The 25,183-nt window shown below is 40.7% G+C and overlaps 1 protein-coding gene across 21 annotated transcripts in view; it reads left to right on the top strand.

Moving 5' to 3' along the window:
• The window catches only part of SVIL (supervillin), a 142,189-nt gene that overhangs the window by 56,784 nt on the left and 60,222 nt on the right, over positions 1–25,183 (top strand). For 20 of the 21 annotated variants that reach the window (XM_075046657.1, XM_075046619.1, XM_075046718.1 and 17 more), the window contains 2 exons: positions 18,199–18,265; positions 23,482–23,573. Coding sequence is in view for 18 of the 21 variants with exons in the window: in XM_075046619.1 (XP_074902720.1) it covers positions 18,199–18,265; positions 23,482–23,573 (159 nt within the window). In the remaining 3 variants the exon portion in view is untranslated. Of the gene's footprint in view, positions 1–7,800; positions 7,980–18,198; positions 18,266–23,481; positions 23,574–25,183 lie in introns of those variants that run through there. The other variant, XM_075046584.1, reaches the window with a different exon arrangement.

Genomic DNA, 25,183 nt, shown 5'->3' with positions numbered 1-25,183 from the left:
AATGCCCTCTAAATTAACCTCTGTATATATTAACAGTTGCTTTTAAAGTTATGGTATTTGGCTTTATCATGCAAAACTGACTTTCAATATCAATTATGATGCTACAAACTATTGATGCTGTTTGAGCGGTATTGAGAGTCCCAGGAACCAGCCTGGTCTTTTTTCTGAGCCCCGCTGCTGTATGTTAAGAGGGCAGAGCTGTTTACTCAGCTGTGTCCTGTTAGTACCGCAGGGGCTGGATGGGTAGCCCTTGCATTTAACCCAAGTTCTGGGTAGGTGGAGGAGGTCAGAAAATCTTAATCTAATTTAGGTAAATTACTTGCCAGTAAAGGGATGTAGCTGTGCTAGTGTTTGTCTTTCTCTGCTAGAAGACAGCTTCCTCCAACCTGCTGAACCAACAATTTGAAAAACGTTGTCATGTATTGGGAACAGTTTAACAGCATGTAGGATGTATTGAGGGAGAGACTGCTGCATCTTCTATGATCCTTGATGTTATAGGATATGGTATATCTGTGTCTTGGCTTCCTTGAAGGCAGTTTTACAGAAACTTTCAAAGATTAAGGTATGTTAAAATATCCCTTTCATATGGTGCTTCAGTCACATAAGTGTTTGGTCACATGGCTAGCATTAGAGCCAAGGTTTTTGTGTTTTGCTCTCGAGATTTTCAAGAAATTATGTGTAATTAGTCATGAATGCCCTCCACCACTATCACTTTAGTAGTAGTACCACTGCTTTAGTAACCTGTCTTAGGGTCTCAGGACATTTCCTGAAAACCTAAGCTGGACCCTAAGTCACCCTTAGACTAGTCTTGAGGCATTAGATGGCTTGAGTATGGCTTCTGTGTAGCAAGTTCACAGGGAAGCTAATATTAGAAGCTAAAGCTAATATATTGTTTTAATATTTGACCAAAAAGGAGTAGCAGCACTAGGCATTCAAATAATTTTTGATGTGGAAGTTACAGAAAAAGTGTAATCTACCTGGAGCTTAATGGAGTGTGGTGGCTTGGTTCTAGCAGATGTGGGCTTTGTTTGTATATGGGCTGCACATTGTATAAGTAGCTTTTATTTATGGCAGAGGTAGCCAGTGTGTTTTATAAAGTTGGAATAAGAGTATTTATAGGACTCCATCCTGATGCATTAATACTACCAGTGCTTGGAAAGAAAGAGAATAAACTGGCATAACACTTGATGGGATTAAAAATGGGGAAGAGAAAAAAAGGTATTTGTAGCAATTCCAGTAGATGGAGATGGGTATAACTATGTATTATTCTGATGTAATGGGACCCAAAATCTGTTCCAAGTTCTTCTTACCATCTTATTCTCCAAACCCTATCTCTTAGTAAGGGTAACTGAAAGGAAGTCAAAGTCCTGCTGCAGTCTGTAAATTTGAAAACTGAAGTATCCTGTATGGAGCCCACACTTGTTTATTTTCTTCACAATCGAAGATATGAAGGGGGGGAAAAATGTCTATGAACAGGAGCTGTTAAGCCTTTAGATAAGGAAATAGAAATAAAATATAAGCTTTATTCTTCTGGAGGGGGGATAAATTTGTTACAGTATTTAACAATGTATGTTACTGGATGTTCTGTTAAGATATTTGCCACAAAGTAGCAAACGTGGAACACCCTCAGTGGCATGCTTCACCCATTAGAAAAAAAGCACTGCAACTAACCGTTTATCACTAACACAGAGAAACAACTGCTTGACTTCTAAAGTAAAACCAGGCAGTGGTCTGCACTGATGTAGATTTCTGGCATTCCTGGTGCTGATTCACCGTGGCATCCCTTAGCCCCCTCCTTTCTCTTACCTGCCTTTCTACATTTGGAAGTCATTTTTCAAGGTTTCGTTTTTCACTTACCATGTTGCCAGCCTTCTGCTTTTCTTTGCTTCCCGATTACAGGACAAAAAGATAGGACAGTGAATAAGACTCTTTCAATCAAGAGTTGTGTGTTTATTCTAACAGAAAAATTTCTTATAGTCAATAGATGAAAAAAATCTTTAAAAAAACCCCACAACCAACCAAACTTTTTTCCTGTGAATCCTTTGTAAAATCCAGTTTCTATGCAGATGGGTTTTACACACGCTCAGACCCTTGAAATATCAGAAACTGGATGCTCTCACACTGTTCCTCGTAATGACTTGCAAGAAATACAAATAATTCCTGGCAAACAAAAAGCAACTAGTTGAGAACTTACATATGCCAAACTGTTTAATAAAACACTTACACACACACACACACACTCCCTTGAGGGAAGAAAGTGATAATTTGACTATAAAAATGAAATTATGCTTTCCAAGTGAAATCCCTATATAGTGTCTTCTCTAGGAGCAATCCACTAGTTTTGTTCAGCCTTCATTAAATACCATTCTAGTGTTCTGGATCTCCTTGGATAGGATTTTGTTATTTTACTGCATATTGTGAGCTAATGCAACTCCTGGACTTACTCCAGTCTGTGCTGTCTTGACATCTAGACTTTGGGTATAAGCTGCTGATTATGGTTTCAAACTTCCCAGGAAACGAAAATAGCGAGCTGAAGAGAATGCTGCAGCTTTTCACAGTGATCTCATGCATGGCCACATGCTGTCAGGATGTTTAAGTTTCTTGTACTGAGTTTTAATACAGGCATACTTTCCATGGGAGTTTAAAATATTGCTGTAGTTTAACTTAAAGCCATTGGCAAGCAATACACTTACTTACAAGATAGTCTAAATGTCTTGAATTGTAGCCTTGACTGAGCTTTTTTCAGTTCACCTGACTATTTAAGAACTTGATTTTTTAAGTCAAAGTAAGATATGTCTATGCTGAAATGCAATACAAATTGTTAAATCATTTATTCAGAGAAGCTGCTAGATTACCTAGATCTTCTGCTTTACTTTATTCAGTTTTTCCATTAGCACTTATAAAAATCAGGCCAGGTGTAGAAGGGCAGTGAGGAAGACAAGCATCTTGCTTGGACTTCAAAATCCTTTGTGTGGAGCATTGATGTAGAAATTAATAGTAAATGTGCCAGTAGTGGTGGTGTGCCGAAATAAAGTTCCCAAATGGCACCTGGAGGCTCCCTGCTGTAGGAAGAAGGGCTATTTTCATGCCATAAGAATACCTTTCTGCAGACTCTGTGAGCAGGGCACTGTGCTGACAGTAAACGAAGTGCATTTCAGTGAATTTCTCATGTACCTGCCCCGTACGTGCTGTGTTAAGGTGCTGAAGCTCGTGTACAACTGCCATTTATTGCTTGGTTCGTCAACTGCGGGTCCAGCCTTAGCTGTGGCTGTGGGGCCTGTGAGGATGACGGGGCATTTTAACAAAGCTTTTCAGGGTCCATGCACCCCAAAATTCCCTAAGGCTTGTGACATCTCATTGCTCCTGAGAACTGCAAGCTCCTTGATTTGGAGAGTGTGGTGCGGGTGGTGAAGAGAAGTGTTGCTGCAGAACTTGCCCCGTTTCCCTGGTGGGTTTTGCAGCCCCTCCTGAGCTCTGTCCTGCAGCAGCTGAACACATTGCTGCCTCGCCTGAGCTAGCTGAACGTTTAGCTCAGCACTAGACTGCATTCACATGTGACGGGCCCCTAGTGACTGAGGATTTTGTAACATCACCTGGCACAGACCTGTGTCCCACTGTGTCCTGCTGGCTAAGAAGCATTGTACTGTGTGTGTCTGTGATTTCGATGATAATGCACCATTCCTTGTCAGTGTTTTTGCCTCACTTTTAGACAAATACCGCTGTGGGTATATTTTCAAAACCTGAGTTGTAAGGCCTGCCTTGCAAGGACCTAGTCCAGCACCCTTTCTGTAACTGGTTGTTAGCGTATTACTATAATAACCAATGACCATCAAGATATCTAGGGAGTCCTTCATTCTTTCCAACTCTAATTTGTTCAAGCTGCCTGTCTTTTCTCTCTTTTAAGGGATGTCTCTTTTTTTCCCATTACACCCGCTCAGTGCCTCTCTTCAAACAGCACAGCATTCCTTTGATGCTATTCATGGGACAAACAAGTTGACTGGTGAAGGGAATTTACCTGCAAATGAGAAGTGTCCAAGACTATCAGCATGCTTACACTATCACCCTCCAGTTGTCAGGCTGCTCCATAGTGTGCTGCTGAAGTTAAGCTTTGTGTGCTCCAGGTTAGTTCAGCTCTCACGAATGCACATCCTTAGTTTCCTACATACAGATCTCACCTAGTAGAGGGAAGAGTTAAGTATCAAGTCTGCTCGATTGGACAGCCCTTTACTGAAGCCTCCTGGAGCAGAAAAACAAAACCCTGCTCAAGAAAGTGGCCTGGTTGGGCAAGGGGGCAGACTGAAGTGGGTAAAGAGAGCCGCTGGGATGGGACTGGGTCTCTAATGGGAGAATCTGCAGTGGGAGCTGAAGAAGAGCCAGGGGAGAAGTGGAAGTAGATTTGGAAACACTGAAGAATACAAGTGTGGTGGAATTACCCAGAGAATGGGGTACAGGTGGAGGAGGAAGGTGGGGGTATGCAGAAGGCAGCAGAAATAAAATCAGAGGAGAGGGATTGGCAAGGATGAGAGCTAGGAGACTAAAAGGAGTCAAGCTGGGAAAGGCAGTTTGTCTCAGGAAGATGGGTGAACTTTGGGGCAAGTACAGCTGAGCTCCTCCCATGTGGCAGTAAAAGCTGTGGTGTGGCAGAGCACTCCTTCTCAGCCATCACACAGGCATCAAGGTTGCACCAGCCTTGGGGGCTGTCCTCTGGATGTTCCCAAGGTGGCTCAGGGAGACTGGACTATAACAAACCTCTCAGCTCCCCAAGCAACTGCCCTTGTTCTTTTGATTGTAGGCTGTTTTCTCTGCTCACTACATTTCATTTGAACAAAGTCACGATATTTTGCTTTTGAGCTTGAACTGACCATCTGTACACTGAGGGGAGAGCACCTTCCCTTTATCTCACTGAAACCCCATATGCCTTCCCACTGAATGTGTGCCTGCAGCACGCAATTGTTGGTTACATGGTAGATGTGTTTCCTGTCGTGTGACTGAGGGCTGGGGTGGCAGTTGACTCTTTTAAGGTCACTGGGGGAAGCGGCCTGTTTGGGGGAACGTGTGCGGAAAAAATTCTTTAGCCTTGATTTAAAGCGGAGGTCTTATGTGAGCCATTACTCTGTTCTTTCAGCATCACCTTTGATATGCATAGCTTTTGCTGAAATTACTTTTCTACCCTGTTCTTGAAGATTTGTGAGAACTTTACTCTTTAGCTCTGCACCAGTCAGGTATAACTGAGTACAATAACCGTGCTTTGTCCTGAGCAATGAAAAAGCCATGCTGCTTCGTGAGAGTGACTTCTCAACCACTTAGCTGTCCTTTTGCTTTTAAGATATTCAGAATACAGATAAAAAAATGTTAATTCTTTTTTCTTTTTTTTCCCATCTTTAGCACAGTGGAGGAGATACTGCTGTATTTCTAAATTGTCCCAAAAATTCCTTCCTGAAGCCTGTCTTTTGGAATTCTTAATGTGTGTGAAAAGAAGATGGAAAATGGGAGTGTTAAAATGGAGAAAAGTCAGCTGTTACTTTACCTCCCATTTAAAATTAAAACTGCAAAAGCGTAAAAGAATTTGAAAGCATTTGCTAATATGCAGTTACACAAACGATCCTAAATTAACTGGTGTCAAATAAGCAGTCACCTGTGAGGGTGTCACAGTGTTTTTTGTGGATGTGCCTGAGTTTATTGAGATTCTCCTTTTTAACCACGAGGACAATGTCTCCCCTGGTACTTTGAGTTTCTCAGTGTGCATTCTGAGAGACTAGCAATGAATGGGTGAACCCATTTCCTCTAGCAAGTAGTGCAAGCTGGAGAGGTTTTATCTCGTCCTAGCCTGGTTGTCTGTGAAGCGTGGCTGCTTCCATAGTTCAGAGCTATGCTGACTTCTAACTCTGTTAACAGGTCCAATGCATATATGCCAGTCTGTCTCATTCCTAGTGTGTTGTTTAGTTTCCTACAGCATTCATTATTGATACTAGTCATAAGAGCATACTGTGCTGCTGATCTAAGCAAATTGGACACAAAGTGAGTTAGCTTATTTTAGGACTACTTGTGTGTAATCGTGTCTGGCCCTTTTTTGAATGTGTGTGCCCCATTTCTTTGTATTAGTGAAGCATGTATTGGGTGAGAATAGACTTAGCAGAAAATCAGCAGTTCTGAGCCAAGATCTGTGTATGCATCTGGGCACAGCTTCAGCCCAAAATGATAATGGCTAAACTTACAAACTGTCAGCATGATTTCCAGCTGTGTTTTTTAATATGCACTATTTAAAGAGTGAGTTGGCCATATATGCTATCACTTTTAATTATAATAGTGTGAACCTCGGGTTCCTTGCAGGAACAGGCCATAACCATGGCAGTTTGGTTTCTTTCAGTGGGGTGATAATAATGGTTTAGGTTTTACTCCCAGCGTGTTAGAGATTTTTCTAGCTGTGAGAATAATTTGGTAAATGTATTGTTACATCTGGTGGTACTAGGTAGGTATTTAAGCCTTACAGGCTTGTGTTGTTTTTCTAGTACTAAGGAGCTGTGATATGGCATTTACAAAATGCAAGAACTAAAAGTTTCCAGGGCAATGGGCAGGATCCTCCGTTTGCTCTCTAGTGTCCTCCCATAGACCTGTGCTCGCTGTGCCCGTCACTGCTGACCAGGGACAGTCTCTGCCAGCCCTCCGGCAGTGCGCTTGCTGGGGGTGCTTCATTCAAGACAGCAAAGCGCTTAGAAAATTGGATGCCAATTTTAGAAATATGAGGGTACAAATAACATCTGAACTGTCCTGGTATTTTACTGTTCAGTGCCAGACATGGGGGGAATGAAGGACAGAAATGCACTGCCTGTACTGACCTGTAGGGAAAAAGCCACTCTGAACAGCCCCTTGGAGGGGGCTCATCGCAGGGCTGTGGGAGGAGGTGACCCGTGCTGCTCTCCTGTCTGCAGGCTCTAACCACAGAGCGGTCTTGTAGCTTTCCTTGCAGACTCTGTGCTGGGAAAGAGGATAGGATGGTGTCCAAATCCAGCATCTTGAAATTACCTTGGGAGAGGTATAATGGAAAAACTAGTCTGAATCATAAGAGAGGCAGCGAGCAGCAGAAGCAGGGTTTTTTTGCCAGACAGCTATTTTGGGGAGAGTAAATCATTACTTTCGAAGCCATCTGTCTGAGTTGCAGTGAATCTCACCATAACTGATCAAGAGTGTTAAATAATTAAATAGTAGTGTTCAAATGAGTATCTGTACTTCGCTTTCATCTAGTTCACTTGGTTCTGGTGTTTGACAAGTACCTGTCTGCTGTCTTGGAGCTGTGAAGGTGGCTGTTTATACGCATGCTGCTGGCCTACTTTCAAGCAACTCATGCAGGGAGAAGCCTGATTATTTTTTCACTCTAGTGGTCCTAAAATGTACTGTGGTGAAAACTGTACCTGAACTTGCTGCAGTTTTCATGCTGCTTGTGGTAAAACTGAAGTATGTCTCCCTCAGCCGTGAGCTGTTGGCTGAGCTTAACCTCTTGCATAGGAGCAGCGAGAGCTCCTGACCAGCACTGATCTGCCGAGATTCCCGAAGTTTGTGAGATTCCCGTAGCTCTGCAAGAGCAGGGATGGCAGAGGGGTGGCACAGCTGTTGAGGACGACTGGCCGAGCCCCCTCCGCCTGCGCAAAGGGGTAGGTAGGCTCCGGCCGCTGCTGTGCTGCCGGCTTGCAAGGTAAACACTGGGTGACCTACAAGCCAGCCAGTCAACTTGCGCGTGGCCTTATTAGGCAAGCTGCGGCGGTGGTGTCTGGGGACAGAACATGCTGGATGATGGCGGAGAGCGTGCAGCCCAGAACAGATCCAGCCCAGACCCCGGGAGATACGACCCAGTACTGCGGCGCTGACAGCATGCTGCCAGGGAACTGCTGCTGTCTGAACCCAGCTGTCAGAGAGACTGAACTCTGCTTGGCAAATCTCAAGAATTATGCCAGAGATGGCTTTAAAAAATAAAATCCTGTTGTGTAAGTGTTAATAACTGTAGTTCTCTTTCCTGACATATTTTTCATGTGCTTGTTTATAACCTTAGGATGACAGTTCATGCTGTCATTCCGTATACTGGAAGGCTTTCTGGTGGCCTTTGCTAAGAAGTGTGTTTTCATTCCTTGTGCTGCCTGCTTTGAGACACACCTGAACTAAGAAGAATTTTATTTTTTTGTCTGTTTGTTTTGGTATGACTTCAGAACTTATTTCTTCTCTCTTCTTGTGCAGTTTTATGCCCTTTGTTGGAAGACTGTTACTGGCTAAAGCAATGATCCTGCTCCCAGGAGAGGGGGAATATTGGCACCCACTGCTTGTGTGCAGACCAGCACTTGACTAGGTTGCTTCATACCCACCTCATAAAAACTGAATTCCATGTGGAAGAAGGCTTTAAAAAAAAAAAAAAGTCTCTGTGTTTTTTTCCTTTAGTAAAATCCCCATAGATTTAGACAAGTACAGTACAGGCAGATGCTGTGCAAGCTTTCCTGGGCAGCTCTGGAAAAGCTCTTCAGATCTGAGTTGTGATTAACTTGCTATTAGTGATTGGTACCCTCCTGAGCACAGGGCACATTTGTGATTTTTGCAGGGGCCTTAGGAGTGTATGAGGGCAATAAAGAGAAAAGGCCGTGGCTGCTATGAGTTTAAACTTGCTCTCTAGAGAACAGGCTCCAGAACTGCAGCATCACTGTACTAACAAGATTTTCTTTCCTTATGAATTTTTGCTTAGCCATGCTGGATGCAAATTAAGCCTGGTACACATGCTTTTTCATAGTGACATTATTTTCAGTGGCAGCTTGTAGTTGAGCTGTCCTGCCTTGACCAGCAGCTCTTGAATAATGCTTTTGCTTTTTTTTTTTTTTTTTTTTACTAAATATTTAATTTTCTGAGAAAGCATTGCAACGTGCTATAAACTGGATGGGAGCTGGGGTCACGGATTTGTTGTCTGCAAGGTTGCTGTCTGCCTGAGGCTTGAAAATGGCAGTTATATTTCAAGGTAAGTATGCAGGGATATGATGTGGCCTGTGAAATGTCACATCACAGTGGTAAACAAAACTGATGTTTTCCTTAGATGACTGTTGCGAAGAGCCAAAGAACTTTGTTATAAATTCTTCTTTGTGGTATGCATGCCTCTCTCTGCTCCCTTATTGGGCTTTTACACATGTGCAGAGATAGCAGTGCAGAGGTGTTCAAGAGCAGCTGGGAGAAAACTCAGTAGCATGGCTGGGCTTTTTGCGGTGCTTAACTGCATGGGGCCACTTGCCACTACAGGCAGGGAGATGGCCTTGTGCTGATTGTATTGCGCTCTGGCAGAAAGTTTTCTGGAGACTGAAGAGACTAGAAGTGTCAGTAGATGGAGAAACCCATCTTAGAAACACTGGTCACTTGTTTAGAGGATGGGAGTTCTGCAGACAGTCTCTCCCAACAGAAGTTTAAGTCCTCAGTCACTGCAGCAGCAAAGCTCTTGTTCACTGCAGTAGTAAAGAAGAAGCTGCTGCTTCTGTCATGACTTTAGTGAAGGATGACCATAGAGCCGTGGCTAACCCTGTGCCTTCACAATCTGAACTGCAGTGGCTTTACAGTGATTCATAGTGTGAAATGCTCTCAGATACTGTTTTGCTAGGTAAAAACCTGTGTCTCCTCAAAGTCCTTGGGCTGTTTCATCATTTAAATTGTACGTACTGCTGGGAGAGGAGTTCCTGCCTTATCCTTGTTTCCAATCATTCGCTCAGTCCATGCCTAACCCTGGCCCTGCGCACGCCTGATATCTTCTGTTAACTGTTTCGGGCCCACAGACAAATACGTCTGACTCAATTCAGATGATGTGCCTCACTGGTGTATCTGATCACTACATGTGAACGGGGTGCATGGCCTTTGAACTTCCTTTAAGGAGCTAGTCTAGACTGATCTTACTCCTAAAGAGGAAAACCTTGAAGATCTTTTAATGATGCTACAGTCTTGCCATACAGTTTTGTGAACAGTGATATCAGATGTAGGAATGTCAGGGGACATTACCTTCATGTTCCTTATTCTGAAAATGTGTTGCAAGATTGAAAGGTACCAAAATCTCCTTTTAGGAGCAATTCATTGCTAAAATTAATGACTTGAGTGAGATTTCTTCAAATCTGAAATAGTACTGGAAAGTTGAGGGGCTTTTTTTAGTGTGCATGGAAAAACACCTATTGTTCTCCCTTTGCCCAGAGCACATAAGTAAATAGCCAGTACAAAAAGACCAGCCATATTCTTTTAACACATCTGTCATCGTGTACTAAAAAACTTAGTCCCGTACTTATCATTTTTTTGATCTCTTTGCGTATGACCTGTTTTAAAGTATACCACACAGGCGGTGCAGTGCTGAAGTTTATCTGAAGACTTGTCCAAAACATAATCAATAGTCAAACAGAAATCTTCTTGCCAGGATCATTATTCAGAAACTCTTGTATAGTGGAAGTAGCGGGGGGGAAAGCAAAGTGAAAAGGATTGTATTTGCTTTCCACTGGAGGGATGATACCATGTCAGGAAACTTTATGCTAGCTTAAAAGTTCATATGAATGGCCTTCATTTAGGAAATGAGAGTATCACTTGCCCACATACATAGGGTTTGGATAGAGAAGACAAAGCTGACTGCCATTGCCAACCAGTAATACATCCTGTGTTTGCAAGCTAGGATGCTTGAACATGAATTGAGGTGATAACTTCCTGTTAAGTGATTATACTACTGAAGTAATCTTCTGTAAGATTTTTTTTTTTACCTGTCCTTTAGCTTTGGGCTAAATTATTTCTTTAACACCTTGGCAGAAATTGCTGAAGAGTGGGAGGAAGGGGAAATAAGAAAAGGGAGGCTCTTCTAGTGCCTTACCACTTACCTTTGGAAACACACGCCTACATGCCAGAAACTGACAGGGTACCTTGAGGTGGGTGAGTAGCTTGGGGCCTGGGAGGGGAGGTCAGATGGAGTGATGGAAAACAGTGGTCTGGTTTAGCCCTCTCTTCTGACCTTCATTCCTGCAAGCATCCACAGCATCTCAGATCTTGGCACAGCTTACTTTGACCTGCTTTTCCAAGGGTGCTCTCCTTGTCCAGAAGAGCAGCAGTGCAATAAAATTCATGAGCTCCTTTAGATTTCTACCCATGAAGTGTGTATGAAAATGATTTCATCATCTTACTTATACAGATCATCTCAGTCTTCCATGCTGCTCAGAATCCTGTTTACCTAACTAGCATATTTGCTGAAAGTTTCTTTGCAGTCACTGTTGGTTTTCTTTCCTCTGCATTCTTGATTTTTTTGGTTTTTTTTTCTTTTAGGCTTTCTTTAAACAGCTGTCATGGGCTTCTTTGATGTTTGGTTTTATGATAACTGCAAGTCACAACGAAGTATCTAGTTCTCCTTATCACAGAGGAACACTTCTAAATATAAATTCTTGAGTGATCAAAATTCAGAAAGAAAAAAGACTTGATCTTGGTGGGACCTGATTCATAACTCTTCAGTGCTTTGGGGTTGGCAGCCCTGTAAGTTGGGAACAGTTTTGCAAGCTGTTTAAACTCCAACTTTGATTATAGTGATTAGTTTTGCCAGACAAAAGGAAGATATTTTCCTTCTCTTCCTGTGGGAAGCTTCAGAACGATATTTAGCTGCCAGCTGGTCTTTCTTGAGCAGTCTCAGATTTGAAATGTATGCATGCTTAACCTCTAGCTTTTTGCCCAGATGACTGCAAACTTAACTTCCAGCTGGGCTGCCCCCCTTTCTGATGGCTGAACTGTTGTTCTCTCTTTGTTTGCTTATGTTGGACACTGCTAATGCTCAAGAACTAATGATGGCAGAGGAGGAGGAGAACATTACTACCAATTTGTAATGCAGCCTTGATAATGTAGTTTGCCTGAGCATTCTTCTCTGACCTGGACACTGGATCTCTTTGAAGGACAAAATACTCTTCCTTCTTTCCTTATCAAGTATTTGGAGATGTATTTCTTTTCTTCTGGGAAAGACTAGCTCTTAAACTTGCTGTTTCCAAACAAGCAGCAAAAAGCTAAATCTAAGACTTCTTTTCTTTATACCATTGCTTGACCCTGCTGCCTTACTGTTTTTAGCAACGTGTCTTTTCCACTGCCAAAGCTGGTTAAGGAACAGCACAGAGACAGGTCTTGCAATAGGTGATCCCTTTTTGATGGAAAGGAGGGAGGGAAGTTGTCAGTTACCCACAGTTATATCTTCTTAATGATCTGTGTGAAGTGCATAGTGTTGGTGTAATACCCTAGGGCTCCAGCACCTCATGGCTTTAAGAGTTTTAATATTGGAAGCAGTGTTGGCACATACCCCTCGTCTTGTGGTGATGCTGAACAAACTCTGGGGTCACAGATTCTGCACAGTAGCATGGTTTCAGTATTAACAGTAGTGATGTTAATGTGAATTCACAGATACCATGCACAGAGCAATGACTGGTGATCACCTTCCAGCCTAAAAGAGAGCTTGAAGCCAAACTCTAGTGTATGGGTAGGCTTTTTTTGTGAAGACCTTGTTACAGATGTTGCTTTCATTGGATATTTTACTTTCTGCTATAATAATTCTTTTTGGTTCCATGAGTTGGCACCTGTATTCTTGACATGCCAGCCGTACATAGTAGGGAAAGGAGTCCTACTTGCACCAAAGCCTATCACAAGTATTCCTTATAGGTGATAGCCAGAGCTGTTGGAGAAACTGGCTTCTTACTGTGTTCTGTAAGTAGAATTTGAATGGCACAAGCAAGAACCCATTTAAAATATACACATTTCTGAAAGGCACTCTAGAGTTTTTCTGTCTTTCTGCAGCTCTGTGTGCTTTACCTTCTGCGCCTCGTTAACCAGGAGGATGCTGAGGACAAAATGTTGGCGATGATGTACAGCAGAGGGGAATGTAGGAGCCTGACCCCTCCCTCCACAAATACAAACACACCCCTCCTCTCTGTCATACGGGGCATTGCCAGACACAGGGATGACAATCGAGCTGAGCTCACCTCCTTTGTTAGCCAGAAGGGTTGATCCCTTTCCTGATCATAAGATCCTGTGCCTTTTTCTTTGTTCTGGCACCTCCCAAAAAGCCTACCCAGCAAAAATAAAAAGGAACATTTACTACCAGTTTAGTCATCCGACTGGGTCACTAGGGGAGCAGGACCTAGCACAGGTCCTGCAGAGAGAAACGGGTAGAACTGTCTTTCTTGGCAGCCATGAACTATTACATCAGCTCAGCTGTCAAGTCTAACTTCTCCTTCAACCTTGCTAAAGACTGCATCCATCAGATTTATCAAATGAGTGTTATTTATCTGTGCTTTATGAGAAACAGTTCCCATACTGTGTACCAGATGAGTTACAGGTGCTTAAAAATACTCCAGGTAATAATGTCTCTATTCACAAGATCAAGCAAGCAGCCTTTACACAAGCAGGGTTCAGAAAGAAGAGACATTTTCAGAACTGGGCATCTCTTTTATTGGTATACCCACACAAGACACTGGTCCAGAATGTCTCCGTTAGCTGTTACCAGCAGCTTCTTTGTTAATTTCTGCACTGTCTTGTTTTTGTGTTTTAAGCACACCTGCACTTATGTGTAGGCCATAAAGTGGATTTTCAGTTTAATGGCAAGTTTGGACACATGTTGACATTACACTTTTTTGTTACTACTTTTGTATGTGCTAGGGTCAAGTAGACGTAGGCCTTTGCAGCTGGTCAAGAGACCACAGCAGTGTTCGATTTGTGTTCTATGGGTAGTGCCGTGAAGTGGTTAGAATGAAATGTGAGAGCCAGTAAGATTACAGGCAAAGAAAAAAATGTGGTATGTACCATCAAGTATTTCTGAACAGAGGATGTTACTTGATGAGTCAGAGGCTTCAATGTCATGTTCATTGTGTTGGGTGACTCTCGTTCCAGGGAGCTCTGGACTGTTGAAAGATCAGCTAATAAAAGGTGCTTTGGATAAGGTGACTCGAACATTATTAATGTTTAAAAATAAATAAATGAATAGAAATAGTAGGGGCATTAGACAAGATGGAGTACATGTTCTTCTATCCATTGCAAGAACTTGTTAGCATGAAAAACAGTGTTTTGATGACCTAGGCTAAATACAACTTCATGGTGAGCCAACAGAAATTAATAGGTTTTTGATAGATTATATTTTTCAATTGTGGTTAAGCAGTCTCTTTCACAGCATCGTTGCTTATATTTTGCCTGTACATAGAGGTTCCCAGCATGGATCAGGGTTGTACCAGATATCATAAGAACAGGTAAGAAAAGTCAAGAACTTCAGCCTTGTGTTTCTAGGCTATCTTTTCATGGTCCTGACAACCCCAGCCTGGCAGTAAGTTTTCTACTGATAATAGTTGAAATCTTTTTGAAGGGAAGAAGTCTGTTGGAGGGAAGCTAGTAAGCAGTTACTGCCTTTGGCTGGATGGGGTTAAGTGCATGGACCTGTTTCAGTCACATATTTAATGCTTCTTTGTGTGCGTGTGTTAGACGATCAGGTAGTTCAGCGTGGAAGATTGAGCGAGGGTTATTACACTATTTCAAACAAATACTTCCAGACTTTCAAAATGAACTATAAAGGGTTCTGACTCTTCAATCCAAAATCCATCAGAACTGTTTAATAAAAAAATATGGTAGCTAGACAGTACTTTTGTGCAATTTTACACCTTCTGTCTCAAATTAAAATATTTGGAGCTATGGTGTCTGTTCTTAAATCCCCACCCCCACCAGTAATTTTGCTCATATGTTATCCATAAATCTTGTCTGTTTTAAATGTTCCAACTAATAGTTAGGCAAAATATTTAGCATAATGATATGATTAACAGAGTCCATTTTTTTGGCAGCCTGGATGCTTTTTTTCTTAAGCAAGCATTGCAGTTTATCCTGATTAGAGATATGAAGGAATTATTCCTGTTCTTGGAGGTTGTTTGGTTTGGTTTTTTTTTTTTAATATGAAGATCTAGGGGTTCTGCATTCATTTTTGCAGGAATATAATGTGTGATTTGGCTGGATCTTTGAAGTGGTAATATTGTAAATCTCCCAATCACAATTGCCCAATCTGTTTTAGCATTCATGTGCCTAATTTCTGTTTGTAATCTGATTACTGGCTTGAGCTGCTCCAGCTTGCAGCCTATTGCTATGCATTTACTGTACTCCCTGGGACGCGATAGCCTGACAGCTCCAGTCCTGTGCTATGAAAAATCTCTACACGATATTGCTAAGACAGGCCTAGGGCTGTGGCTGGTTGAGAATTAGCTGCTATTGTAGTTTCTCTTTGCTGAATCCTTTGTTTGTGCAACCATGTTCAGAAATCCTTGGATCTCCAGCTATTTGGGAAATGTTAAATACTCTGAGGAGCAAGGTAAGAGTTCCAAGTATATAGAAGAAAATGCAGTTCATTTGTGTGTGTTTAATCTCTCTCGTATATATGTATGCATGTGTAAATATTGTTTGACTGGATCTTCTGCAGCTACGTTTAGCTACTTTAGCAATCAGTATGCAGTTAGTCACCTAGGCTATTTCATTATTTTCTAAAGGACACTTTTGAAATATCCGATTAGATGGATCTTTTAATTAGCTTAGCTTGCCACCGACTTAGGGCCTTTAAATATACTAAGTAACACTGGAAGGTTGCATCTACTTTTCTTTTTTAATTCAGCATTTTTAATTTCCTATGTATTAAATTATGGATAGTGGTTTTATCTTGTAGTTTGTGCCTAAGAGGGAGGGGACTAGACTGAACAAATGGTTAAACTTGTGAGCAAGCTTGATTTATACTTCAGTAAATATACTCCTAATTTTAAATACAAATATTTAAAATTGTTTTAATGTGGTTACGAGCATGTTTAGAATTCTTCAGTGAAAGAAGGAACAAAATGCTGTTGCAAAGATTTTTCTTCTGTGTATCAGGTACTGTGAGGGTGGGTTTTCTTCTTTAAATTAACCATTGCATTAAGACTGTGTTAAACTGACGTTTCTTCTGGGGACATGTTTATTTTCTTCTGAAGCAGAGTTGTTTTACTTTTTCTCCTGTGTTTGTATTTAATTTTAAGACTTCCATATTGTAGTAAGTAAGTTTTATTGGACTTTAATCCCTCCCACATGGGATTTAATTTGAACAGGAGGAAATACATAAAATATCAAAACTGTGTAACAGAATATAATTGTCTAGTTGGGTTTCTGTGTTTGGGGGGGGGAAGAGAAGAGCTTGCCCCTGTGAAATACAGCAGCTCTAAGATGTTTTTGAGGTATTATAGATGTGGTATGTATGAATGTTACTGAATGTGTTTCATACGTAGCAAGAGTTGGACTGGCTTGTGTACGCCCTCTTAGCAGCCCTTCTCCCTCCCTTCTCCCAGTGAAGCAATGAAAGCTACTTTCTTTCCTTCTCATATCCCCTCTCCAGTTTTGGCTAGGGTGGGGAGAATTTCTCTGTGGTCTGCTTGTGGTTTTCATGGTGGACAGCTGTTTTAGTGCCAAAAACTATAGGATGGGTTATATCCTGTTAGAACAGCTATAAATTTAAGATATGCCTGGTTCTGATTAGCTAAGCTGATACTGAGTTGGGCTTTTTAAGTTACTGCATACTCTTCTCACAGTAACGTAATCTGGCCTTTTTAGAGGGTACTTACGGCATGGAGTATTCTTTTTAATGTTGTAGTGTAAAATATAATGATTTATATACTATTCATACTGTTTTTCTTATAATACTCTGTTTTGGTCTAACAAGACATTTCAGTGTAATCTGTGTGTTTTACTCTCCATTTACCTAGAAAGAGAAAATGAATGTTAACAAAAACAGGAAAAAGTTGCCTATTAAAGTTGAAGAATGCTATTAGCAAAGCAGCTTGAAATCTGCAGTAACTTGTAGCAGATGCCTAAAAAAATGCCTTTTTTCACATTTTAAGCCTCTTTATCAGACTGTTAAAATGGTCTTTTTTCTTTAACTTTTTTTTTTTTTTTAAATCTGTTTACCTAGAGAGGTGGCAGAAAGAAGTGGAAGAGGAGGGTGAAAAGTTTTGAAAGGCTACCTAGATTTTAAACTATTTTGTGTAAGCAAAAAATATTTTTTTGCCAGTTAGCTCTTCTTTGAAATGGTTAAATCACAGCTCTCAGGTAGAGTAAAAGGGATGCTGCTGCTTTTGAATCATTCTGAAGTTCAGCTTGTGTAACATTCAAGTCTGTCTTTGCAAAATGAACACTGCATCAGTGACCAATTGTTTATTAATTTAGGGTCTTGGGGTAGTTGACAATACAGATGGGGACGGAAGGCAATTTTCCCATCGCAAGTAAATTAATAGTAGCTTCATGTGTTTTTCAACAGCAGTCATGGACCAGGTGCTCCCCTCCTTCCTGGCTAGCAGTTCTCTTAAGGTCTCTTAATAGCATCCTTATTGCTGAATGAAGGGAGATGGCACTTGGGAGCACTGGTCCCCCTTGCCACTGGTCATCGTTTAGATCCTCTGATGATGCTCTTGACTTCAGAAATGAAAAAGTTAAATCTAGGTGGGGAGAGGGGAGATTGCCCATTGCTTGTTATGGTTCACAAAGGTTTGGGAACCTAGTGGCTTTGTAATACATACTTTTTGAATATAAGGCTGCATCTGACACAGTTTTGCTCTCAGTATAAACACCTGTTCCTCTCTGAAAGTAAGCATGTCCTAAGGCTATTCAGAAAAAAATGGGAGCTTCCAAACAGTAGACAACCTTTAGAAATATTTCTGTCATAGATGGTGTAAAACTGTTGTTGCAACAGATCCTCAGCTGGGCATCTCCGACTTCTGCAGTGAATATGCAGTTTTTGTAGTATTGCTAGGCTGCAGCCAAAAAGGCTCTTGCTGCTTGCAGCATTTCTTATTTCCAGAGTGCTTCGTGAACATGTCTACCGCCCATTTTATAAGCTGGGAAACTGAGTCAAGGAGTTTAAATGATAGCCCCAGGCTGCAGTGCTACACCATGAATACTAGGATTAGGACATGGCAGTTCCATAAAGTGTTGTTGCTTTTGATATGTTTACTGTCTGTACTCATTTTTGCAAAGCTTTGGTTTATCACCATCTTGGACATGCCAGCTTATGCTCCTTTGACTAGAGGGAAGGCCTTTGTGCAGTCTTTTCTAGTGGAAAAGGGCTATGACTGGAGACTATAAACTGATTTCCTACAGGTTCCCCATTTATTAAAGCATCTTCACTATGGTGTGGTTTTTTTCATTTCACAGATTTTGACAAAGGAAACTCAGTCAGATTTAAACCTTCCCGATTGCTCCAAAGGAAGAGAGCATTAAGGTAAGGTCAAGTTTTTCTTGCCTAGTGAAGATGACTGGTTGCATGATTGTAACTTGCAGTCATTGCTTGTATCTATGTTTATTCTTTTGTCACGGAAAATTATTATTGGTCATCTCGCAGGACCAAGCTTTGGCATAAAGCAGATGCTCTGAACAGGTATTGAAAACACCAACTGCGTCCTAAGTAATGTGAAAATTTATAGCTGCCATTGCTAAGGGAAAAGTCCCACTGTGCACTGAGCCTCCTGCCACTGCAGTGCCCGTTTTTCCTTGCATGGCACGGACACAGTACAGACATTTAGTGAACCAGCTTGGAAAACTGATCTGTCTGAAAAAGAAGGTGGCTGAAGCGGGTGAATTAATTATACAGCTGTGCAGAGAGCTTTGCCAGCACATGGGAGGGGGACACCACAGAGATGAATGGAGAGGTGACGTTGCTGCTTCCTTGCAGGGCCATGCTGCCTCGTGTCTGCAGTCTTAGGGCAGGGTTCCACAAGGCTGAGTAAGGGGATACAGTTCACAGTTAAGCAAGGTGGCAGGTCACATTCCCTCTCACTTCCCGGCCTCACTCCGACTGCTTTTGGTGTCCACCTTTGTGCTTGCTGGACTCATTCATAATGGTGCAGAGAGGAGTTCAGGAAGTTGGGAACTGACTCTTGCCTCAGCAACCAGCTGTTTTGTTGGCTCAGCTGCACAGGAATCCACCAGCCTTAGGCACCCAGCCTCACATTTCCAAGCATCTTTTCAGTCAACGCACACCTTCTGGAGCACACCTGATTCCCTGCCATGTTGTTTCTTAGGTATTGTAGAGAGAGAGAGAGAGGGAGGGAATAGGTGTAGAAGCCGCACTGTGTTATGGAAGGCAGGTAGGGGAGAGTAGAAATGAGAGTAGTAGAAAAGGATGTGACTGTAGAATGGATTTCTTACGTAAGAGTCCAGGGAAGGAAATTCTCCTGGAGTTAGAGAAAGAGAAGGGAAATGAACGTAAGCACCTGGCTGGCAGGTATGCAAGTGGATTTTTCATGCATGTATTTCAATCACAAAATCTCAGGATATCATGTAGCTTTAATCCAGGTGGCAGGGCAGTGCTACCAGTGGCATTTGGATCAAACTTCTGCTTGATTTTGGGCATGTAACTAGGTTAGTGGGACAGCTATTTGGAAACTGTATGCTGCTGCTGCTGCTGCAGCAGCAGATGAAGTTTTCAGCCTGGAATCCCTGATGTATAGATGCAGCCCACACTTACTTTGGAAGTTGCAAGAGCAGTGTAACTACTGAGACTACTAATGCCACATTATACATTGGTTTTAAAGAAAAACTATAGAGGTTGTGAAATATTGTTGCCTATGTTTTAATAGGAATCATATGAATTCCTGAACATTGGAGAGTATGATGAGTTTGTTGGGAACCTGAAGCCAAACCACACACAAATCGTGTGCAAAACAAACTTGAGGGACCTCATGCTGTTGATTGCATTTAACGAACCATGATCACAGGCTATATTTCAGGCAAGCAAAGGAGAAGTTCTTCTTTCAGTATCCAGGTTTAACAGGGACTTTAAGAAGAAAGAATTCTTGCAAACTTCTAAACTTTTTTTTTCATTTAGAGAAACCCACGTATGTCTTAAATTATTTTAATAATGAATGTGCATGGCCTACCTGTTAAGTGCAGAAACTCCTGGTGCTGCTGCTGCTCGGAATCTGCACCTAAATTTATAGCATGACTTGAGAAATTCAGAAAAGCAAAGGTGAGTAGATGTAGTTGTGATACTTCTAGAACAGGGTTGTGTATGAGTTTGAAAGTACAATGTACTTGGCAATCCAAGTCTGGCTGACTCTGCTTAAGCAACTAAATTGATGCTGCAACTGCTCCTTTAGCAGAGAAACTAATAAAACAGGGAGACATCTGGATAGATCCCTTTGAGGAAATGGGGAAGTCTTGGTGAGGAATTACTTATGAGCATATTTTTTTAAAACCCTTATGAGTAGTGTCCTGTAATTTTTTTTTTTTACACCTATTTGAAATTGCTTTAACATCATTCCGACTCAATTTAGATTCCTAATGAATGTTCTTATTGAATACTGTGACATGTCCTAAATATGCCTGCTTTCATTTTTAGAACTAATTTTATATATGTATCTATAAATACCCAATTGTTTGGCTTGACTGTGTCATCTTCAGAGCCGAGCTCTGTCTCTGAATTCTCTGTGCAAGTGAAAGTGTAATTGATACATCAGTTTAAAACATTTTGTGTTTCTAATGTGCGAATATTTAAAACAAGCAATGCCACCTGCAGCTTTGTGAGAGAAAGCAAAAATGCCTCTGAAGAGGAAAAACTCCTCCATTGTGGATAAAATAGTCAGTATATGAAAAGAGTTAATAATTTAAAAGTAAGTAAATAAAGTTGACAATCTGTCCAGAGGGAAATGGAATATGAAAGCATAAGGGAAACTGTGAAGGGACTTTCACAAAGGAGATAACCTGTGATGCTGTGTAGTCCAGCAAGGGTTAAGCTTAAGAAGTTTGTGGTTATTAAAAGAATTTTAATGAAATCTGCCAGTGAGCAAAGGTTGGAAGCCACCCTCAGTACAAAGGAGGAGGGAGCTCACATACAGGAAGAACTGGATGACCTTGAGGAGTAATAGAAAAGGGAAAGGATGTAATGTAATAATACTAAGTGCACTGTTGTGCATTGGGGGCTGATAAATTTTTCTGTCACTTGCAACTGATGAAAGCAAAGCCTTGGCATATGGCTTTCTCATGCAGGATTGACCAACCAGTATGATGTAGATATAAAAAGGCAAATGTGTTGTGGATCCTGGCATTCATCTGGCTAGTCAAATAATAATGCTTCCTCTATTAAAATTCCTATTTTTATAAGGCACTGCTAAGACCCAGGTCTGGAATCAAGACTGTCCAATTCTGGTCACCTTATACAAAAAAGATGACTTAAAACTGGAATAAGTAGAGAACATTTTTACAGATAATCAATGAAACTGAGAGACTGTCTCGAGGAAGCTGAGTAGATGTTGAAAACTTCAGTTAAGAAAAATAAGTAAGCTAACCAACAACACTGGCATGAGAACAAAGAGATGAAAATTCAGTGAAAGACATTTAGACTGGGTTTAGAGGGTCTCTGGAACTCCCTGGAGTTTGGAGGAAGGGGTAGGAGTGAACCTAACTAGTTTACAGTATTTAAAAGTTTGTTGAGGATCCGCAAGCAATCCAATAATATAATTCTTTTTAAAACCAGCAGGTTAGTGCCAGTCCTGATTCTGTATGATTTTACCCTTGGAAATTCATATGGGACTGAGGCATAGTTGTGGATGTTAGTGCACAGTTAATTTAAACAAGGATTTTGCTGTATGAGTGAATGTTTTTCTGTACAGAAAGTCCCATGTTTATGGAAACTTAAAGTGTTGCATTGTCACAAGCATTATGGAAGCAATTGGAGATGCTGCTAAATAAAGCCCAGGTATTAAGAAGTCCCTTAATAATAATGAGCTGGGTCCCTTTTGAGGCAAATCTTAAGTAATCAAATTGATTTGACAAAATAAATTGGGGGTTTGATTTGTAGCCTTAGGCCAATATTGCATTTTTCAAACTCTTCCTCAGCCAAGAGGAGTAGAAACTGCTTTCAAATGGAAACTGGGAATCTCTCCACCTAGGGGTTCTCCAGAAGCTGTGTCTAAGAAAATAACATATTGTGAGGCTAATAAGAATCACGAGTGTTGGCAATGTGGGGTTAGGCATATAGAAACATGCGGTTAACTGTCTGAGTCTCTGCCCAGTCTCAGATGACACACGCACCCATTTGCCTGTGGCTGCTGTGTGCTATTTTTTTCATTTTATTTGGGGTTTTTTTAGTTCCATTAAAGTGTTGTCACTCTGTAAAGATACACAGTTTTCTGTAATGGACAGCTTATTGCAGCTTTTCATCTTCTATTTGCTATTTTCTGTAGTGGCTAACACTGCTTTTCTTGGCAGTACCTGGAATAATTTCTCTAAGTGCAGTTGTTGGAGACGATTTGCAGCAGGTGGCATGGTGCCTGAATGTGACACAGCCCAGTTTCTTTACTGTCATTTCAAGGGCTTTATTCTCTCCTCAATGTCTTACAAAGGAATATTATTTATAAACCATAAAGAAGCAAATACTTCTTGGAGTTCATGTAAAATGTTATTAGTCATTGTATGTTAAAACTCTTCAAAGAGCAATGTTCTTCTGAAATAGTGAGTACAGAATTTTTTTTTTTTACCAGTTTTTCTTTTCTAACCAAATACCCTTGATGAAAGGGTATTCAATTCTTTAAAAAGCCATTTAAAAACTGTCCTAAGGAAGGATTTTCCAACACTAAGGCTGTGCAATTTGTCTTACCAGAATGACAGTAAATCATATGGCACATCACTACCATGGCAAAATGAAGAGCCTGGTATCACTGTGGGGATTTGTATCTGTTACACCTGTCTACATAGTTTACCAAAGGCTTTAGGACTAGTATAAGTTTTCTTATGCCCGGTTGGGATAGTTTAGAAGTCATAACGGCAGACTACAGCAGTTCTCTATTTTTAGTAATTGGAGAGAAAAATGTCACTTTGTTTACCCACAAGGAGGAACACTTCATCAAAATGTCTCTGTAGACATTATCTACTTTAGACCATTGTGACACCTACATTTTACAATTAAAATTTGTATATTTAAGGAATATATTTAAAGAAATATTTTGTTTCATCTAAATGGGCATTTTTGCTGTTTTGAAAAGACAAGGTATGAAACTAAATGGTCTCCTGCTCATATTAGTGTATTATAAGCCATATAAGATCCAGAGATCAGTGCAGTAACAACAATAGGGCAGTCATGCAGAAGACTTCTAGGTGGAGTGTACCATACAATACTGTATTTGATGAAGTATGTTTTAATATTTATGGAGAATCATTTGATATAGATTATTTCAAATGTAATTGCTAGGAGAGCATTTTGAAGGCAGTCTCCAGTCAGTAATTTAATGCAAAAATGTGTCACAGTCAGTTCCAAACAAGTTTCAGATTGTTAGGTTTGGCTTTGTGAGTTTCTTGGGGTTATTTCTTATTTCATTCTTGTGGAAAATACTTTCTTTGGTATCTCTGTTAGACTCTCTTGCAGTAAATTGGTTACATCTTGGCTTCATTTGATTTGTAGCAGAAACATGCACAGTTCTGTAAACCAGATGTTGCTTTCAGTTTTCAGAAGGAGTTCTCATTTGAAGATAAAGAAGAACTTGCAAACAGCACAAAGGATATTGATGCTAATCTCTTAGCAGTACTTCCAAAAGGTAGGTACAGGAGACACATTATGAACACGAGTGGTAATTGTGAAGTTTAGTCTGTGCAAGGCACAGTTAAAATCACTTAGACACAGGTGTTTTGTAAATGAGTTTTCCCTGTTAAGTATGTGTAGGGGATGAAAACAGGGTATGAACCACAATACTCTTTTACAAGGCTTTGTTACATCTCTGCTTCATAAAATTCACCTTTTTTTACCTAGTTTTCAATAGGTTAAGCAGTAGCTGAAATTCAAAACTTCAGTGAGATTTCTTTGTACAGTTAGATTAATACTGAATTCAAGGGTATTAACTTGGCTTGTAGTCATAGCTCTTTCCAGTCCCCTTTGGTGATTGGTAGAATCACTGTGCTTGCACGACCAACTGACTACACACTGAATTTTAGTCTTGCATGCTAAAGAACCTGCACTACATATGGGTTTGGGGATTTTTGTATTTTTTTTTTAAACTTCTGTCTTAGCCTGAATAACTTACAAAGAAAACAGCAGTTCCATCTTTACCTTTTGACACAGTTGAGGTATAGCCGAGAATTAATTCTCTTGAATTATTCAGAGGAAATCACAATCTGCTTGGAAGTAGTTCTTGACCAGTAAAGGGTGACATGTGACTGAAGAATTACGTGTAACTGGCATAAAGATGTTCCCTTCACTCAGGGATGTTGTGGATCTCAGAACTTCTATTAAAATTGTATGTGTGTTCTGATGGTATTTACCCTTTTCAGACAAACTACAAGGCTAATAGGTGCACTAATCCCAATGTAAAGGCACTGGGTTGCTCTTTTAATGTCATTTGTTGCAGAGTTCCTTTAGAAAGGAGGCCTTCTTCCAGCATAACATTTAAGTGATATTTAAGTGATGTGCTTGCTTTTATGATGTAATTATTGCAGATGTTCAGAAAGACGTCATTGTATTATATGGTTATATTCTGAGGGGAATACTTGGCGCCAAACACTTTCTGAAAATCCAGGTTATTTTTCCAATCTAGGGCCTAACTTTGATCCAGATTTGTACATGTTGGAAAATCAGAGGAATATATTTAATTTTCAACTGATACAGACCTAACTGAGGTTCAAAGAGTCTAGCTGAAGTCTCACACATTACTGCCTGCAGTTAAGCATTGAACATGTTAGTATGCATCTGCTAGCATAAACAGTAGAAAAATGCTTCTCCAGCCTGGTTTGTAGACCATCATCTTTCCAGGTGAGGAGAGGAGGAGGTAGGAACGAGGCTGGTAGGCTTCACTATTGTGTTAAATTTTCCTCAAAATGAAAAATTGTATACCTGCGATGCAATGGTTATTTACCATCTTTGAGAAATTAAGCCTCTAGCAGGTAAACTTTTGAGCCATGTCTATTCAGGCTTCACAAATGTATGTACTTACTCCTACTAGGGACTTTTAGAAGGCTTGATTTAGTTTTTACAGCTTCTGTATCTTAAAAATAAAACCACTGTCACATGCCTGCAACTTTATCCACATGTATCCCCTCTGCAGTTATCAAAGAGGGCTTTCAGCAAAAACATATTTATATTCTGTAACAAATGTTTTTGAAAGATTTCTGAATTCTGTAAGAAATCATTCACCTTAATTTAAGGAATTTGTTA

The sequence above is a fragment of the Buteo buteo genome, chromosome 2 (assembly GCF_964188355.1).
Source record: "Buteo buteo chromosome 2, bButBut1.hap1.1, whole genome shotgun sequence".
In the NCBI taxonomy this organism is placed as follows: domain Eukaryota; kingdom Metazoa; phylum Chordata; class Aves; order Accipitriformes; family Accipitridae; genus Buteo; species Buteo buteo.
This window is presented reverse-complemented; position numbering and strand designations above follow the sequence as displayed.